The following is a 20576-nucleotide window of genomic DNA, read 5'->3' on the forward strand; positions in this document are numbered from 1 at the left end:
CGGTCCTTGAAGGCAGTCCTCTTGGCGGTCCTGATGAGTTGATGGTGTATGCGGGTGGCGTTCTTGTGGGCTGTGTAGCTGTCTGGTGTTCGGTCGCAGAGCCAGTTCTTCTCCATCTTCCGACAGGTGTGCTTGGAGGTCCGGAGGTCTTCGATGAACCATGTGTCTTTCTTGTTGGTGTGATAGGTTGCGGAAGTCTTGAGTGGGGCGAGGGTGTTGGCGCAGTCGCTGATCCACTGTTTGAGGTTGGTGGTGTCGGGGGTCGGTTGGTAGTTTCAGGGCGAGGGTGGTGGTTAGTTGGTCCTTGGTGACCTTGCCCCAGCAGCGGCGTGGCAGCTGTTGGGTGCGGTGGTGTGTGATGGGTTTCCTGAAGGTGAAGTGGACGCATCTGTGGTCTGTCCAGTGGGGTTTGGTGGTGTGGTTGAAGGAGACATGGGGACTTGCGGAGAAGATAGAGTCCAGTGTGTGTCCAGCGGCGTGGGTGGGTGTCGACACGAGCTGTTTAGGTCCAAGGTTGTCGATCAGGGCGGTGGAGTTAGCGTCGTCGTTGTTGTTCTCGAGGTGGAAGTTCATGTCCCCGAGGAGGATGTAGTTTGTGGAGTCGAGGGCATGGGTGCTGATGAGGTCGGCAATAGTGTCGGTAAACTGTGGTCGGGGTCCGGGTGGTCTGTAGACGAGTGTTCCTCTGAGGGTGGTGTTGGGGTCGGTGTGGATCTGGAAGTGCATGTCCTCGGTGGTGGCAAGGGTCTCGTCAGTGTTGGTCGAGACTCTGAGGGTGTCCTTGTGGATGATGGTGATTCCCACTCCGTTTGTGCGGTCCCTGCGGGAGATCTTGTAGCCCTCTGGGATGGCTATGTCGATGTCTGGTGCCGAGGTGGCGTCCAGCCAGGTCTCCGTCAGGAAGGCGACGTCGGGGGTGGTTGAGTCTAGGAGGTCCCAGAGTTCGACGGCGTCCTTGCGAGCCGAGCGGGTGTTGAGGAGGATGCATCGGAGGTGGTTGGGTTCTCTGGTAGATGGTTTGGCGGGCCGGAAGCTGGTGAAGCTGCAGTTCCGGCAGGTGAAGGGCCCTTGGGTGTGCCTAGGGGTGGCTCGGTAGCAGGAGTGGTCTCGTCCGGGGTTGAGTGCCTGGAGGGTGCTGGAGTCGTAGTGCAGTCTGGTGTTGTGGCGGCTTCGGGGTCCAGGGGTTTGGGCGCGGTCTAGGCGCGGACAGGCATGCCTTTGGCGCGCAATCGGCGTGCCTGCTGTGTTCGTCCGCTGTGCGTCCGGGCAGCGGTTGCCATTTAAGGTGGGGAGGGAGGGAGGAGCAGCTAGGTGGCGGGAGCGGGGCGGCGAGGGGCCGTGGCCTTAGAAGGAGGCAGCAGGAAGCCGGGGATACAGAAGAAATAGGGGGTGGTGGGCTGGCGGCTAAGGCGGGAGTAACACGAGCACCAAATACAATAATAACACAGAGGCAACTTACGAAAGGGAGCAAGCACAAACAGGTACAGTCAGAACACTTACAGGAGGCAGGGGCAGCGGTCACAGTGGCCGCAAACTCGCGCTGGGGGCAGCGGCGAGGCCTCAGCAGGAGGAGCTGGTAGAGGGGCGATCCGGCCTGCAGGCAGGTCAGGAGTCACCCCCGCCGTCCGGCTGCGGTCACCTTTTCAGGCGGGGAGGGAGGGAGGAGCAGCTGGGAGGCGGGAGCGGGGTGGCGAGGGGGCGTGACCTTAGAAAGAGGCGGCAGGAAGCCGGGGATACAGAAGAAATAGGGGGTGGCGGGCTGGCGGCTAAGGCGGGAGCAACACGAGCACAAAATACAATAATAAAACGGAGGCAATCTACGAAAGGGAGCAAGCACAAACAGGCACAGTCAGAACACTTGTAGGAGGCAGGGGCAGCGGTCACAGCGGCCGCGAACTCGCGTTGGGGGCAGCGGCGAGGCCTCAGCAGGAGGAGCTGGTAGGGGGGGCGATCCGGCCTGTAGGCAATCAAATGGTGTCTAGGTTCCTACTGCCAAGTTCTCAAATCAACCAAACAGTCACTACACAGCGAATCAACAGAAGAGATCTCAGTCGAGGACCGGCGCCTCCTGGATGGTCAGATCAGAAAGAAAGGGAAAACGCCATGGATGCCAAGACTCTGGTCTCATCCGGCAGTTATCACGTCCAAAGAGAGATTCCAATCCTTCATCTCGACCAGTCCTTCAGGCATCCGAGTCGCCGATGAGCCCCACGTTGGACGTGCCAATTTGTAGTAGCAAGCCCCAGCCAGGCCTACTATCTTATCTTATCTTATCTTAATGTTTTGGTGAAGCGCTACAGCTGCCCCGGCAATGAGGCGTCCCGGCGCTGAAACCTAGATCCGATCCTGAGCTAGAAGGTCCAAGGACAGAGGAAAGTTTACAGGCAAGGGATTCGCCCTTCTCTGCTTAGTCCTTAGACCAATAGTAAGAAGTTGGCACAGAAACTGACAGTTTATTAAACCTCATGAGGTGGAACTACATTCACACAACACCCTTCGGTATAGTATGAGGTAGCACACTGACTAGAAGGAGCTTGGTCCTTTTATACCCTCACAGGGGCTGAAATGAAGGCGGTACAAGGTACAGAATATTGGTTTCAGACACAAATAAGGTCATACAGAGAGTGTGCTAGCAACAAGTGGGAAGGGCTGACAGTTAGCTAATTTTGGTGGGCACATCTTGACAGTTACAAGTTGGAGACAGCTGTATGCTCTTGGAGACAGCTGTATGCTCTTCTGAGCATGTGCAAAGTAGAGGAGACTAAACATATCTTGTCTCTAGGCTGATTTCAAGAGCGGTTGACAGAAAGGTAGGACAGAGCACATGGCTTACAAAATGGCGGACAAATACAAAATGGATTCCGTAAAACAGGCAAGATAGTCTCGAAATACCGAATGTCTTCTGTTAATGCTTAATCTAATTGCTGTTAAATTACCACACAGGGTGTGCATCCCCGGGACATTTCCGTTTGCTATGACAGAGCGGGAGCATGCTTCCACTCTATGATAGCAAACTATGGTTTGCTTTGTTGAAGCGAGAGGAGGAAAACTTAATCTCAATTCAATAAAAGAAGGAGAATTGCTTTTGGGTCAGGGAAGCTGCATGTAAGCAGCTCCCATTGCCCAAGAGCAGTGCCAGTTTCTGTAGGAGTTGGGGAGCCGGCGGGACTGTAGGGACATTGGGGCTGACCCCACGGTCCCCAACATAGAAGGCAGGCCCTGGGGGATGGGTCCCTGGGGCCAGAGGTTGCCTGGAAGGGAGGTAACTTGGCCCCCTTTCCCCTTTTTAAAAAAAGTTTACTGAAAATGAACGTCTAAATAAAATGTAAAAAAAATTGGGAGTGGTGACCCCCACCCTCCACAAATAAATGTGATATCAAGCTTTTCAAAATGCGTAAGGTAGCAAAATCGGCTGATGTAGTACAATTCTAAAATTCAAGATGCATGTGAGGTTGGACAAATGAGAATCGCAGTCCTCTATGGATTTACATAAAAAAACAATTTATTTACACAAAACAGCAAAATAAAAGTAGGTGCAGCCATGGCGTGTAATCATCCCTTGCCAATCTGTAAATCACATCCTGGAAGACGAAAAGTAAGATAAGATTGTGTGTTATGCGCCCATCAAAAGAGAGAGAGAGAGAGAGAGGAAGAGAGAGAAAGAAAGAGAGAGTGTGAGAGGAAGAGAGAGAGAGAAAGGAAGAGATGTAGAGGGAGAGTAAGTTTTGACACTGCGGACAAAACCCTCAGAGCTCACCTATCCACCACAGGTGTGTCTCCAACCACGTGCCAGGACATACTTCCGCCCTCCAGCTCACTAATCTGAAACAGTAGAGAATCAGTAATGGCAGAGAACATACGACTGCACACGCTTGTATCGCTGTCCCGCCCCTGCGCACCCAGGCTGCTGCACACCATCCACTCCCACCGCCCAGAGGTAACTGCCTGCCCTTCACACCCAGGCCTCACTGCTCACCTTTCGTCACCGCTGTGTGTCAAAGAGGGTCCACCACGTGACAAAGCTACCTCCTCAGCCATGGTGTACACGCGGTCTAGCCGATCACACAATTCAAATGGAGTCTTGATTGCTAGGATGGTGTATCGAGTCTACGCATCATCGCAGCCTGCACACCCGCTGAGCTCTTGCGGTGGCACTCTGTGACCAGCGAGGCCACGCCACCTGGCGGTAGGCCCCTGTTGTTTGATGGCTTAGGCCTACACTGCCGTCCAGCAGGGCACACAAAAGCTGACCTGTCCGTACCGCCAGGACTGGGCATCATCGCAGGCTGCTCAGCACTTACGGTGCCCCTACCTCAGTGGGCCGAAAGTCACCATCCTGTGGTGGTGTGCCTTGGCCGGCCGCAGTGCATCCGGTGCCAGCAAGTCTGAAATGGCGTAGAGCACATGCTCCCTGTCTTTTTTATTGGCAGGGTCACGTGTCCTGTGACGCCTGTGCTGGATGGGTGTGGTGTGGGTGTATACCAGCCGTGAGGGGGGTGACTGTGGCGTACTGACAACTAGGCCTGTGACCAGCAAGTCACTGCAATGAAAACATGGGCCATGTAGCGTTGTCGTCCCTCCCTGTAAGCGGAGTGGGCTGGCTCTGGCTTATGCCAGTGCTGCGTGAGTCTGTGAAGAATGACTCCGGAGCTATGGGCGTGGTTCCGTCATGGGTTGTATGAGGAATAAACTGATACGGGTGTCTCTGTTGTAATGCTGCTGTCACCCGGGTCGCAAGCGCCCACAACGTGGCCAACATGGAAGGGACGGGGAATCACTGATCCTACATTCATCCATAATTCCACACATGCAAGATAGGCGACATGACACATCTGTGTGGATATGAATGTGTTCGAGGCATGTGGGCTGCTGAATTCATATCTGTGCATAGATCGCCGCCTAGTGTTGGGTCCGGATGATTTCACATTGTTGTCCTGGAAGAGTCTTCAAAGTATCACGAGATAGGTGGCTCCTCCTTCGGACTACAGTGCGCATGGGCATCCTCTCCATCCTCAGATTGTTTTTTTTCCACCATTGGGTTCGGATGTACTTTCCTACACTCCAAGTTCAGAATTAACTAACTCTACTCTAAAGGCCTTCGGATCCGTCGGTATTGTTTAGCGCTCGGTACCGATACACTTTCGAAACATCTATTGCACTCCGGTCGTCGAATCGGGCCGTGAGGCCTTCTCGACACCACATGGACCGACAGTCAATGGAACGAAGTCCATTCAAATATTGCCCACAGTGCAACTCCAAGTTCCTGCACACAGATAAGCATCCCGTGTGCAACAAATGCCTATCTCCGGATCACAAGGAAGATAGTTGCCTAGCCTGTGCCCAGTTCCGGTCGAAAAAAAACTATCCGGAATCGACTGGCATTCGAGGCAAGAGATGCAGAGGTCGGCGCCAGAACCCGATAACCTCTTCGACGATGAGGAAGAACTAGCTAGCGCCGAAGAATCGGATCGAGACGAAGAACAATACTCCGAGCACGACTCCAAATATTACTTTGAAGAGGAGGAACAAATCGTCTATCTCGAGGAATACGATCAAGACATCGTAGCTGTTGAGGACGACTCCGATGACGACGAGGGGCGAACCGTGAGTACACCTCCCCATATAGACACTGCACCGATATCAGAGACTCCGGTCGAGGCATCGCCAGTAGGCCTTAGCCAAGATCAACATTCTCGTTCTACAGGCCCGCCGTACCGCCCGGCTAAGAACATATTTAAAGAGCTCTCTGAGACACGCCATACGACACCGGATCCATTGAAACCGAAACTCGTCGACAACACCGTCTTCGGACCAAAGGTCGTCGATCCAAAAGTAATTAAGCCAAAGGTCCTCGAGCTGAAGGCCGTAGTCCCAACACAACCTACGAAGCCAAAAGCCGTCGAGTCAACCTCGCGGCCCAAAAACGTTGAGTCGACGCCAAAGCAAAAGCACGTCGACTCCACCCCTAAAACAAAGCTCGTCGAATCGAGCAAAGAAGCCTCCAATATCGACAAAGGGATAAAAACTGTCGACGAAAGTAAAAGGCCTACGCCCAAAACTAACGTCGAACCGAAAGTGAAACATTCTGTGGAAAAAAACAAATCGGTGGAGTCGAAGCCCCTCGAACCGAAAAAAGGCATCGAGCCAAAACCATATACACTTAAAACACCTAAAGAGACTGTCGAACCGACCAAACCGCTCGGTCCGAAAAAGGTGGTGAAGCCAGCTAAAGAGATCCAGCCGACAAAAAGGGTCGACAAACCTCAAAAACCGATCCAACCACCAAAAGCGGTTGAACCCACTAAACCTACGGAGCAAAAATCTGGCAAACCAAAGGCTACGGCACCAAAGCCAAAGACTGTGGAGGACGAGCTTATTCACCCAGACTCCTCCACAGAGGACCAGTCAAAGCTGTATATTGACCCAGTAACTGGCAAAGTGACTGTCTACACAAAAAAGAAAAGGCCTCTGCCAATAGCAGACTTTCCTAGAATACCACTTAAAAGAAACGAGACTGTGCTACCTCTCCTATCCTTTTTTTAACCTATCACTCCAGCTATGCCTACAACCCCATATGCCCCAACATCACCTGACTACAACCCGGATGAAGATCAGGATGCAGATGTGGGCTTTGGTTATCCACAAAACCCGACTGGAGACCCCAACCTACAGCCATGGTGTGCAGGAGGAGAACCAGACAATGAAGGGACTCTGCCCATTACAGAACCAACAGTTTACCCAACTAAGACATCACCCACAGAAGATACAGTGGCCTTTAATTCTTTACTTGATAGAGCAGCTACCTACCATAACGTAGATATGCACTCTGATGCTATTGAAGACTTTCTCTTTGATACACTGACAACATCTGAGAGACATGTAAAAACACTCCCCATGTTGAAGGGAGTCTTAAAACATGCACATGAAATTTTTATTTTTAAGGACCCTGCTAGGGCACGGGTCATTAACCCTAGATTTGAAAAGAAATATAGGGCTGCACCTATCGATCCTACATACATCAAAGGGCAGCTACCCATAGACTCCCTAGTGGTGTCCAACGCACGTAAGAGGGCTAACTCCCAAACTACCGGAGAGGCTGCTCCTCCAGACAAAGAGTCAAAAATCTTTGAGGCGTCGGGTAAAAGAGTAGCAGCTCAGGCAGCAAACTCATGGAGAATTGCCAATACACAGGCCTTGCTGGCCAGATATGACAGGGCGCACTATGACAGCTTGGAAGAAATTCTCCAACACTTACCTGATCCTTACAAACAGCAGGCAGATGAACTGATACAGGAGGGGAAGCTCATCACCAATGCCTCAATTAAATGTGCCCTAGACGCGGCTGATACAGCTGCTAGATCCATCAATACAAGCGTGCTGCTAAGGCGCCATGCATGGCTTCGCATATCAGGTTTTAAGAATGAAGTGCAATCCACTATTCTTAATCAACCCATCAACCCAGACTTTTTATTTGGTCCAGCAGTTGACTCAATTCTGCACAAAATGAAAGAGGATGCGGAAACAGCGAAGTCTATGGGAGCTCTCCAGTCCCAACAACACCGGGGCTCCTTTCGTCGCTCCAATTATAGAGGAGGAGCGAGAAGTAATACATCACAGCAGTCCTCCACCTACAAAAGTAACACGCAATCCACATACAACAAAAACACCAACATGGGTAGATACAGGGGCAATAACACCAAAGGAAGGGGTCGTGGAGGCAATGCAAATAGATCCTCCACTAACACCAAACAGTGACTTCTTGGCACTACCCCCAGACCATATAACACCGGTCGGGGGAAGACTACAACAATTTCTGCCTGTCTGGTTAAATATCACTACAGACAAGTGGGTCAGGCAAATTATCCAACATGGCTATTGCCTCGAACTCACCTCAACACCACCCAACATACCACCCGTGCACCATCCAATGTCACAGGAACATATAACGTTACTACAGCAAGAAGTCATCAGTATGCTGCAAAAGGGGGTCATAGAACCAGTCCCACTACAACATCAAGGAACAGGAGTATACTCCCTATACTTCCTTATTCCAAAGAAGGACGGGTCTCTAAGACCAATATTGGACCTCAGGCCCCTCAACCTGTACATTTTGTCAGAGCATTTTCATATGCTCACTCTCCAACAAGTCTTACCATTGCTTCGCCAGGGAGACTTCCTAACAACTCTAGACCTCAAGGACGCATACTTTCATATACCAATACACCCTGCTCACAGAAAGTATCTAAGGTTCACCATTCAAGGACAGCACTACCAGTTCAAAGTCCTACCATTTGGTGTCACAACAGCTCCACGAGTGTTCACCAAATGCCTAGCTACAGTGGTGGCACATCTCAGGAGGCAACACATCCATGTGTACCCATATCTGGACGATTGGCTAATACACGTGCCATCAGCCCAGCAATGTGCCAACCACATGTCAAAGACCATCCATCTCCTGCACAGTTTAGGCTTCTCGCTGAACTACCCAAAATCGCATTTGCAACCCTCCCACGTCCAACAGTACCTGAATGAATGAATGAAAGCGTTTTTGTAATGCGCAAACTTAGCCCCGAAGGGCGTCAAGGCGCGGAGACAAACAAACAGAATGTCCAGGCTACCAACTGCATAACCATAGAGCACTGGGAACATAATCACTAATATGCCTGAGAGAAAAGCCAAGTCTTCAGGTGTTTTCTAAAAACTGCCAAAGAAGATTGACTTGAGAGCTTCAAAGGGAGGGAATTCCAAAGTTTTGGAGCTAGGGTGGAAAAAGCTCTACCTCCCCATCTTGCCTTCGTAAATCTGGGGACAGAGCATGTTCCTGGATGCTGAACGGAGGGTTCTTTTTGGAGTGTAGACACATTGAAGGGACCTTATACCCTCTGAGCCTGAGCCATGTATAGCGCTGTGGGCCAGACAGAGAAATTTAAAAGAGATCCTAGAGGAAATCGGAAGCCAGTGAAGATCCCTTCTGGCCATGGTTACAGAAGCTAGCCTAGGAAGATTCAAAACCATCCTGGCCGCGGCGTTCTGTACCATTTTGAAGACGGTGGATGGAACACTTGTTTATGCCACTGTAGAGGGCATTACAGTAATCTAGCATAGATGACACTAAGGCAACCGTTGCTTGTTTCCGAGCTGCCTGGGATAGATATGGTTCAGAAAAGGGGGTGGTGATGAACAGAGTGTCTGAATTAAGCAGACCACTCTTACCCAGTCCAAAGATCAGGGCTTGATCCATCACCGTTATTTATCTCACTGCACCATCCCAGCTCAGAGCCTGGCTATATGCAAATCAGTCTGTCCCTGGCCCAGTGCATCATGGGAACAGGGCAGACTAAACTACCAAACCAATTCTTCACCAGAAAGGAGACAAGCTACCGGGGACCGGTTTCTGGCATTTCAGCCGTCTTCGGCCCGGCTGTAATGCCAGAAACCGGTCCCCGGGAGCTTGTTTCCTTCCCAGTGTAAGAATTGGCTTCTGTAGTTTGGTTTGCCCTGTTCCCATCATGCACTGGGACAGGAACAGACTAATTTGCATACAGCCAGGTTCTGAAACTGGGATGGTGCAGTGAGCTAAAAAACGGTGTTGGATCTAGCCCTGATCTCTTGACTGGGTGAGAGCTTTCTGCTTAATTCAGAGACTCTGTCCCTCACCACCCCTTGTTGTAACTATTTTTGTCCACTCTAAGCGTGGAAGGGTATTCTCAGATGTGAGACCCTTGCTCATTGCACCATCAGGATTCAAGCAAACCGGGCCGAAGACGGCTGTAATGCCAGAAACCGGTGCCCGGGAGCTTGTTTCCTTCCCAGTGTAAGAATTGGCTTCTGTAGTTTGGTTTGCCCTGTTCCCATCATGCACTGGGACAGGAACAGACTAATTTGCATACAGCCAGGTTCTGAAACTGGGATGGTGCAGTGAGCTAAAAAACGGTGTTGGATCTAGCCCTGATCTCTTGACTGGGTGAGAGCTTTCTGCTTAATTCAGAGACTCTGTCCCTCACCACCCCTTGTTGTAAATATAGGATAGATATGGGGCGATCTTCCTCAGTGTTCTAATAGTGGCACAGCAAGTGGACACCGTTCGGCTCACCTGTGTGTCGAATGAGAGAGCCGGATCAATTAGGACACCAAGGTTTCTAGCCGAAAGGGTGGGGAGGGGGCAGTCCCCCAGGGAGGGTGGCCACCAATCCTTTGGCTGCCTCCAAAGACCATAATTTCGGTTTTATCCCGTTCAATTTCAAATAGTTGCGCACCATCCACTGGGAGACCGCCTCCATACAAGCTCTAAATTTGGGAGCCGAGTCACTTACCGACTGAGTGATAGATACCAAGATCTGGGTGTCGTCGGCGTACGATAACACCTCCAGACCGAAGGATCCCACCACTTTGGCAAGTGGGGTGATATATATGTTAAAAAGTAAGGGGCTCAACGAAGAGCCCTGTGGTACCCCACATTGCACTTCTTGAGGGGCAGAGAGAAAATTGCCCATTTTGACTCTTTGCTCTCTATGATATAGAAAGGAGGAGAGTAAGCTAAGGGCAGTGCCCTCTACTCCAATATCCAAAAGCCTGGAGATCAGGATTGACGGGGACAGGGTATCAAACGCTGCTGTGAGATCTAATAACACTAGCAGCGTAGGGTGTCCCTTATCCACCTCCGTATGGATATTGTTGATCACCACTGTAAGGGCAGATTCGGTGCTATGAGCTGCCCGAAACCCATGTTGGGACTGCCCAATGATCGGACCAGGAGAGAGGGATTGGAGTACCAGTTGAAATTCTGGCGTCGTTTGTGAAGATGCCATCCAACGTGTGGCCAGCAGAGTGCGTAGGGTCCTTGACCAATTGGCCCAGACCACAAGCAGCTAGACTATCTGTTAGTGCCACCGTATCCTTGTTATCTATGGCCTCCAGATGGAAATTAAAATCACCCAGAATGCTAAAATGGGGCTTATCAACAAAGGGCTCTATTAGTTTAAGTATATCCTGGGGAAAGGTAGTTCTGGGACCAGGAGATCTATAGCAGAGGATGCCAGCGAAGGCGGCTGAGGGAAGAAAATTTAAAGAGAAATACAGTGCCTCGAAGCTATCAGAAGGCGAGGAAAGAGGCTCAATACGACATGTGAAAGTGTCTCTGAAAAGAATTCCTAGCCCACCACCCCTACGCCTGGTCCTGTCCATTCTGGACAGAGTGTAGCCTTCGGGAACTGCCTCCACCAGATCCGGGCCTGAAGAATCACAGCCCCATGTTTCAGTGATAAATACCCAGGGGGGCTTTTTTTGGGAAACAAAATCCCTAAATGCTACGTTGTTTCGAACTAAGGACCTGGCATTAATAAGCAGACCAGCCTCATTTAAAAAGTTAAAATCAGGCGGTGTGCTCCTATGTTTAGCCTGATTTTTAAGGTGGTAACGAGAGCGTATTGATCTAGCAGCCCCTTTACAACATTTAATCTCAGCCAAGTTATCAGGAGATAGAGTAGAATGACAAGGCCTAAACGAAGGTTTGAGTGAATAAAGCATTGCATAGGAATACAACTCACAATTTGCTTGGAGTGGACTGGGGGCAACAATAGATACACTGGCAGCAAAAGCATATCCCAATGCAGCACGGATCAACAGAATGCAAACATTGATCCAAAGGTTCAGACCTCAACACTCATTACCAGCTCGAGTGTTTATGCAACTAATAGGCATGATGGCCTCGTGCATATTCATAGTCCCTCATGCCAGGCTACATATGCGTCCGCTCCAAGAGTGCCTAGCAAGGCAGTGGAACCAGGCTCAGGGGCGATTACAGGACCTAGTGTTGGTGAACAGTCGTGCATACAACTCTCTGCATTGGTGGAATCCACAAAAACTTTGCAAAGGGCGACTGTTCCAAGAGCCTGTCCCACAAATAGTGTTAACCGCGGACGCATCCCTACTAGGGTGGGGAGCCCATGTCTTAAATTACACAGTCCAGGGACTCTGGACTGTACAACAAAAGAAGATGCACATCAACCTTCTGGAGTTGATGGCAATCTTTCTAGCCCTAAAAGTGTTCAAAACACACTTCTGCAACAAAGCTGTGTTGATCCGGACGGACAACATGACAGCTATGTATTATATTCATAAACAGGGAGGAACACACCCACCACAGCTGTCGCACCTAGCTCAAACAATGTGGAAATGGGCCATTCATAGGAACATGTTTCTCATGGCAGAGCACCTCCCCGGCAAGGACAATCAAGTAGCCGACCTGCTCAGCAGGCACAGCCAGCAGATGCACAAATGGGAAATTCACCCCAAAGTGCTACAACCATTCTTCCGGAAGTGGGGACACTCTGAGATAGATCTGTTTGCCACAAGCGAAAACGCAAAATGCCAGTACTTTGCCGCCAGGTTCCCACACCCACAGTCGCAAGGCAATGCGATATGGATGAACTGGTCAGGCAAATTTGCGTACGTTTTCCCCCAGCTCCATTAATACCGCTAGTGGCACGCAAAATGCGCCAACATTCGCTGACGCTAATCCTAGTTGCTCCCACATGGGCGAGGCAACCATGGTACACAACGTTCCTAGAACTGTCAGTGGTGCCTCATCAAAGACTGCGACTCACACCCAATCTTCTAACTCAGAGCCATGGAGAAATCCAACACCCAGATCCGCAACAGCTGAACCTAGCGATCTGGCTCCTGAAATCCTAGAGTTTGGATACCTAAACTTGCCCCCAGACTGTATGAATATTATCAAAGAGGCAAGAAAACCCACTACCAGAGCATGTTATGCAGCTAAGTGGAAACGTTTCGTCATTTACTGCAGTAACAATGATATAAACCCACTAGATGCTTCTACTAAAAACATCATTTGTTATCTCTTGCACCTACAACGTTGCAATCTAGCCTACTCATCCATCAGGATACATTTGGCTGCGTTAGCAGCAGATCTTCAAAACAGGCAACACCTTTCACTATTTAGGGTGCCAGCAATTAAAGCGTTCATGGAAGGACTTAAACGCGTAATTCCTCCAAGACACCCACCTTCACCATTCTGGATTCTAAACATTGTTTTAACCAGACTTATGGGACCGCCTTTTGAACCACTACACTCATGCGAACTACAATTTCTTACTTGGAAGGTGGCTTTCCTTATTGCCATTACTTCACTTCGAAGAGTTAGCGAGCTGCAAGCCCTAACTATTCAAGAGCCATTCATTCAAGTACATTCAAATAGAGTAGCTCTCAGAACAAACCCTAAATTCATGCCGAAGGTGGTATCCCATTTCCATATAAATCAAACCATAGAACTGCCAGTGTTCTTTCAAAACCCACAGACAGTAGCTGAAAGGGCCTTGCATACTCTAGATGTCAAGAGAGCTCTGCTATACTACATAGATAGAACCAAGGCATTTCGAAAGACAAAACAGTTGTTTGTTGCTTTCGCACCGCAACACAAAGGCAACCCTATTTCAAAATCGGGTATAGCCAGATGGATCGTTAAGTGCATCCAGATATGTTATTTAAAAGCAAAACGCACCTTAGCTGTTCCCCCTAGGGCACATTCCACATGCAAGCTAGGGGCATCCATGGCTTTCCTGGGTAATATTCCTTTACACGAAATTTGTAGAGCAGCCCCATGGACAACCACACATACATTTACAAAACACTATTGCGTAGATGTACATTCAAAACAGCAAGCTGCTTAGGACCGGCTGTTCTCAAAACTCTTTTTCAGACTGCTGCAGCTGACACAGGTAGCCACCGCTAAGGGAGATACTGCTATACATTCTATGCACAGATATGAATTCAGCAGCCCACATGCCTCGAACGGAATATGCTACTTACCAGTATGCATCTGTTCTTTGCATGTAGGGCTGCTGACATTCATATCGCTCACTCACCTCCCCGGTGCCTGTCGCAGCTGTAGCATTCATTCTTTGCATGGCCATCTCTTACTGTACTATACTCCATCTCTGCCACAATGGAGAAAAACAATTTGAGGATGCCCATGCGCACTGTAGTCCGAAGGAGGAGCCACCTATCTCGTGATACTTCGAAGACTCTTCCAGGACAACAATGTGCAATCATCCGGACCCAACACTAGGCGGCGATCTATGCACAGATATGAATGTCAGCAGCCCTACATGCCAAGAACAGATGCATACTGGTAAGTAGCATATTCCTTATTGCATATTCAGTGGAGTGTTGCAGCTGTAGCAATACAGGGCCGTGCAAAGTTGAATCTTCAGTTTTTGTACATGGAGGGCAGACAATTGGAGCCAAGCTCATGCTCGGGGGTTAGGCTGCGCCAACATATGTACTTATACAATCACTCCGCCAATCCCCAAGCACTTATAAATTCACTATACACTTTCGTTGCAGTACTCTAATGATCAAGTCTCTACATACGTACTTGAACAATGACCGAGACAAATTTAAATAACCAAAGTTTTCCTCACTGCCAGAGGTAACATGGTTGCATATGCTATCCACAGCACAATGTAATGTGGTAGGGCCCAGGGGCAGCATCATGCATACATAATTAACACACAGACACAGTTAGATAGTGGAACTGGGTACGGGCGCGTGCGATCAACTCCTTTTTATTACCAGGGTCACATATCCAGTGACGTCTGTGCTGGATGCCTGTGGTGTGAGTGTAAGCTAGCCCTCAGGGAATGGTTGGGGCTGGTAACAAGTACAACAGTAATCATCGGATCACAAACAGTGATTCAATCATAATGGGTCTATGACTTGTGCTGCACTAAGGTTGGAGCACCAGATGTGAAATAACACAGAAAAGATTCTATTGTAACTGGTCCATGACTTGTGGTGCACTGAGGTAGGGACAGCAGATCTGAAATCATACACAAAAGATTGTATTATAAAGGGTCCATGAGTTGTGGTGCACTGAGGTACGAGCATCAGAAGCATTCAGTGTGTGCGCAGCCAGCGATGATGCGTGGTGCGGGCGGGCCGCACTGGGAGCAATGTCTCTTGCCTACTGGACTGCTTCATCTGCAATCGCGACTCGATCTGAATTGTGAGCCCTGCTGTCTGCAGTGTAGATCGAAGGCAGTAGTCAGCACAGACATCAAGGAAGGCTTTTTGTCACTTCCTCTTGAGAAAATCCAATGACCTAGAGTACAGTTCACTCTGCAATAAATAAATCAAAACTGAATTGGAACTGTGAGCTCTGCTGTCCACGTCGTAGACTGCCATTCAGTGTTCGTTTGGACTTGCAAGATGAATTTGGTCATTGTAGTAAAGCTATAACTGATACACGTTCTTGAAGCAAGGATACTAAACGGATATTATGTAGGTTTTATGGACGTTCTACTTAGATGCCTACTAGACTCTGCAATTAATGAATTAAGACTCAATTTTTAGATTTGGAATATAGACTTGCAGATGATAAGCGATCTTAGCATTCATACGCTCCGATTTCTCGATGAGATAACATCTTCAAACTGTAACTGTATAATTTCTTACTTAGACTCTTCTCGTAGGAAATCTCTTCCCACATTTCCTTCAATTCAGTCTTTTCTGATTTTGTTATGTAGGCTGTTACATATCGAGCAACCGCAATGGAATTGTCTGCAACTTATTGAATATCTCCAGAGGTACCCCCTGATGACAGTAGTGTAGGCAGGTGGCAGCGGTCAGCAAGGGCCCAAAGCCGCATGGCATTGAGTTGAGCTGCACAGTTAGTGGCACCTGGAACAGCCAGCCTGTGCAGAGCCTGCGATGATGCGTGGTCCGTGCGGGCCGCACTGGTAGCAATGTCTTTTGCCTACTGGACTGCGTCTTCGGAAATCGCGACTCGATCTGAATTGTGAGCCCTGCTGTCCAAAGTGTACATCGAAGGCAGTAGTCTGTACAGACCTAACTCTGCGGTGCTGTGCCACTGGGTTCGCAGGGGGCCAGCGGTCACGGCGGTGGACTTGTGGCAGGGTGAGATCCGCCGCTCTGGCAGACTCGTTGGCCTTTCCAGAAGAGAACACCCAGAGCCCCGGCCTATTTATGCACACTCCTACGGTGGAGTGGTGTACGTTGGACCAGCCCACTTCACTTCCGCTTGCCAGGGGGCGGGGTGTTTTGGGGAGGGGGGGGACACACAGCTACATGATCGAGATCTTCCCCACTGCCTGAGGTAGCATGGCGGCATCCACTGTCAACAACACTACAAGCACACATGGAGAGGTCTGTGCTCTGCATAGTGAGGTCTGTCCAGCACATCACTGCTACACTTGGGATTGTGTGCATTGTTATTGATGGGTGACTTGCGTCCTTCACACATACTTGGTTCCCACAGCTCCCAACATTCAGCTATTGTGCGGCTGAGGGGCCTTGTTTTGGGAAGGTCCCCTGTCCTGCACTGCCTCGGTGGTAGTAGGGGGTTGTGGTCCGGGGGGCATGTCCTGGGGGCGGTGGCGGTGAGTGTTGTGGCCTTCTTGGGTGTCGAAGTTGCATGATCAGTAGCTCTATGACGTGTTGGTCTTTAGATGTGGCTCTGGGCTGGGCTACCTTTCATACTGTAGGTCTTCGTCCTGCTTTACACCAGTAAAAGGCAGATGTTAAATTCTTACTGCTAACACAGCTTTTCGCCTGGTTTTGGATTGTATCGCAGATTTGACTGGTCGTTGAAAATATCGGGAAGTGGTGTTTTCGTGTTATTTTTGCACGAAAACACCTACTCTGCTTATCATTAGCGATAGTTGTCGCTCTCATTTGTGGGGATTTTTTTCGCGGAAGCTATCGATGGAAAACTGGCGATATTGGCAGTTTTCACTAGGTTAGGAATGGAATGATAATTTAAAATCACTGAAAAAAATATAGGTTTAATGAACATTATAATTCGAAATTAGTATTTAAAAAAACCTTAGAAATTCACTGAAAAAAACATACGTTTCAGGGACGTTATAGTTATTTGGTCATTTCACTCATCCAAAACTAGAGAAATTCGAACGTTAGTTAGTGGAGCCAACTATAACTCGCGCCCCCGCAATGCACTGCTGATGACGTCACGTATTACAATCCTCATGACATGGTCAGAGACATCACTGATGACATCACTGATGACATCATCCACGTGATAATCTGATGCACCTCCTCACACCCTAATATAACCTTTGATACACCCACTCTAAAATACAGTCTACCATTTTTGAAAACATAGAGAAACCAATAGCAGTTACTATATACCCATTGACTAATTCATAGCTATTCATTCATTCACCCATACAGTTACTCATACATGCAGTCACTCAAAAAATACAGCACTATTATATGTACTCCTACACCTATACCAACACTCCTACACAGTCACTCATCCATACAATTATTGACACACCTAGCTAGTCATGTAAAGAATCAATAACACTGCCATTTACTCACCTATACAGTTATACATTCACTATCTAATCTATTCATACAGATACTAACATATACTTACTGTCGTATAGTCACTGACACAAGCACACACTCATTTATACAGCCACTCTCACAATTACTCACTCTCCCATATAGTCAGTTATATACTCCAACACTCGCATGTACTGCCTTTCACATATGTAGTTACTCACACATCTACCACTAAGACATAAATTCACTGACCAACACACTGATACACTCACTCACTTATACAGCTATTTCCACATGCACTATTGAACCCACTCACCCAGTAAATTATCCACTCACACATTTAGGCAGAAATTCACTCGTCCACCCACACACACACAAACACTGAGGCACACATACAGATACTCATGCAACCAATAAGTAACCCATATAGACAGTCATGTACCTACTCATCAACTCATGCAGCAGCTTAGACAACAACAGAGTGACTGATACAGACATTTATACAGTATAGTCACTAACCCATGCATTCAGTAAGACACAATTAATCACTTCCTAATAGTCAGTCACACACCTATTAAATCCTCCACCCAGACACTTCTACTCCAACTCATTCTTCAATACACCTTGGCATTAACATATATACAATCTATTTAAACTTTACAGAAACACACATTCACTGGATGATGTCATCAGTGATGTTATTTGAGATGTCATCAGTGATGTCACTGACCATGTCATGAGTGATGTAATATGTGACGTCATCAACAGTTGTAGCGATTTCACTCAGCCATCACCGGTACAGGGCAGGGCGCTGTAAAAACTGCTGCTGCACTACATCTCCCAGAATGCCCTGGGTCCTTGCGATCCGGAACTCGCGAGCAGGTACTGAGATATAAGCACCTCCCAGGATGAGCTGGGTGCTTGTCAATCCTTCCTGATTTGTTGGTAGAGCCTGTTCTTCGTGAGTACGCCGAAGTCTGGTTTCCGCGGACGCTTTCCTTCCCGCTTTGGAGGACGCCGCTGCAGGTTTCTGCGGACGCTTTCCTTCCCGCTTTGGAGGACGCCGCTGCAGGTTTCTGCGGACGCTTTCCTTCCCACTTTGGAGGACGCCGCTGCAGGTTTCCGCGGACGCTTTCCTTCCCGCTTCGGAGGTAGGATCTCAAACGATAGCACGGCCGTGCTATCTAAACTGTTTTGTTTGTGGCTACGTTGTATTGCTCGTCCCGCACTTAGAACCCGTGTTTATGACTCTATTCACTACCGTTTGGCTCACGAAACCTTGCCTCTCCAGTAGTTACAGTAACTACCCCGTTATCCCAGAGGCCTCACGCTTCGCCCAGACTTAATTGTCTTCCTTTCTGTTGGTGCTGTGACTTAACAGCTGAAACTCGAGAGAAGCATTTTACCCACTGATATTGACAACAGCTGTGACTGTTCTAGACAATTACAGAGTGGGCGTCTTGTGAGTATTCCCCGAGTTTACCTATTAGCGACAGAACAGGTGAGCCTACAGTCCAGGATAACCAGCTTTCCTTTTTGTCTTTGTAGCTACGTTGTGCCAAGAAGAATCCCCTACGTTAGACCAGACCTAGATGGGTACCTTCTCAACAACTTATTTCTTATTTTGTCCCCTTCCCTTTTCCCCAGAGTGCGACCTGTCCTAAGTGTGTGTCTCACATTGGGAGAGTTGGCGCTTGAGGGAACTGGGAGGACTCTCCTCTAGCTGTGGTCCCCGCTGGCTAGAAGCCAAAGGTTAGTGGCATGTGCGTTATCCTTTTGGGCTACTAATCGTCTGCTATCTGTGACACAGTGCATTGCGGGGGCGCAAGTTAGTTAGCTCTACTAACTATAACGTTCGAATTTCTCTGGTTTTGTACGAGTGAAATGTCCAACTAACTAGAACGTCCCTGAAACCTATGTATTTTTCAGTGAATTTAGAACGAAGATGTCTCGGTGAGGAACTTTTAAAGTTCAATGCCAGGTGGAAGATGATTTTGAGAGTGTATGTTCTGACTGGCATATCGATAACATGAATTTTCAGTAATTATTTTATGCGACTCTCAGCAGTCTGATTTATTTTCCCTGAAACGATTTCCCTTGTCGTTTCAACTGGTGTGTTTTCGGGGACTGAAACGCTATGGGGAGCACATACAATTTTAATTACTGTTGTTTTTAGTGCTACTGTGTAAAATCTTGACATTTTCAGAAATTATGTACTCCTTTTGGTGGGAGAGTGTTTGTTTTGCCATGTTAAACTCGATTCATTATGGCAAATACTCCAGCATTGCGTAAGGGGTATTACCTTTTTATTGTGCAGTGTTGGAGGTTTACTGGTGAGGATCCAACACTGGTCCAAGGTAGTATACCAGAGGTCCTCTCTATATAAAATGTCAACAGGAAGGTTATCAGACTTATTGTACTTACAAAAAATGTTAGCTGTCTAACAATAACAATTGAGTTTTACAGACATTGTGTGTATTATACGCGTTTAGGGTAGCAGCACTGGAAGAAACTTTTTTATGTTTATGTATCATGTGCACCGCTTTAGTATGTATAAGTAGTCAAAGCAATATGGCGTCCCCTAGGTTGACAAAGGCCGGTTTTGTGGCCGAAATGTCCTAGTATGACTAACCTCGTCTGACTAAGATGAACATGCACGAAAATTGCATAGGTACATGGAACTGCAAACTGCGATTCGCAGGAAAAAATGCTTTAAAAATATTCTTTTTTTTTTCTTCAAACAAACTCCCTTTGCCTGCAATAAAATTATGTCAAAATTGCAATCCTATTAACTTTTAAGTGAAACTGTAATATACAGCTGTGCGATGGAGCACCATTTCAACTGCCTAATATTGCTTGGATTGATGGCCGTTTTTTTTCTCCATCACAGCACCTAAAAACCCTGCGGCACCCTTGTCTGCTGCGCTTCCTGTCCTGCACAGTTGAGGAGGATGGGATTCACTTAGTCACAGAGCGAGTTCAACCCTTAGAAATGGTATTGGACAGCCTCTCGTCTGATGAGTTCTGTGCAGGGATCTATGACATCCTGCAGGCCCTTGTGTTCCTCCATGAAACGGTAAGATAGCACTTCAGTTCAAATACATTTATTAAACAAGCATTTACAATGCAATGGTTTCGCCTTTGGAAAAGTTCGAGTTATTGGCATTGCTCATGACATTTCTTTTTTTTTTTTTACTTATAAATAAATGGCATTGTTATTTACATTG

General features: G+C 48.2%; 1 protein-coding gene across 1 annotated transcript in view; it reads left to right on the forward strand.

Moving 5' to 3' along the window:
• The window catches only part of LOC147748866 (protein-associating with the carboxyl-terminal domain of ezrin-like), a 1120148-nt gene that overhangs the window by 169894 nt on the left and 929678 nt on the right, over positions 1-20576 (forward strand). The window contains exon 2 of the mRNA XM_086964312.1: positions 20240-20425. Within this exon, the coding sequence (XP_086820438.1) occupies positions 20240-20425 (186 nt within the window). The remainder of the gene's footprint in view (positions 1-20239; positions 20426-20576) is intronic.

The sequence above is a fragment of the Lissotriton vulgaris genome, chromosome 1_1, assembly GCF_964263255.1.
Source record: "Lissotriton vulgaris chromosome 1_1, aLisVul1.2, whole genome shotgun sequence".
In the NCBI taxonomy this organism is placed as follows: Eukaryota; Metazoa; Chordata; class Amphibia; order Caudata; family Salamandridae; genus Lissotriton; species Lissotriton vulgaris.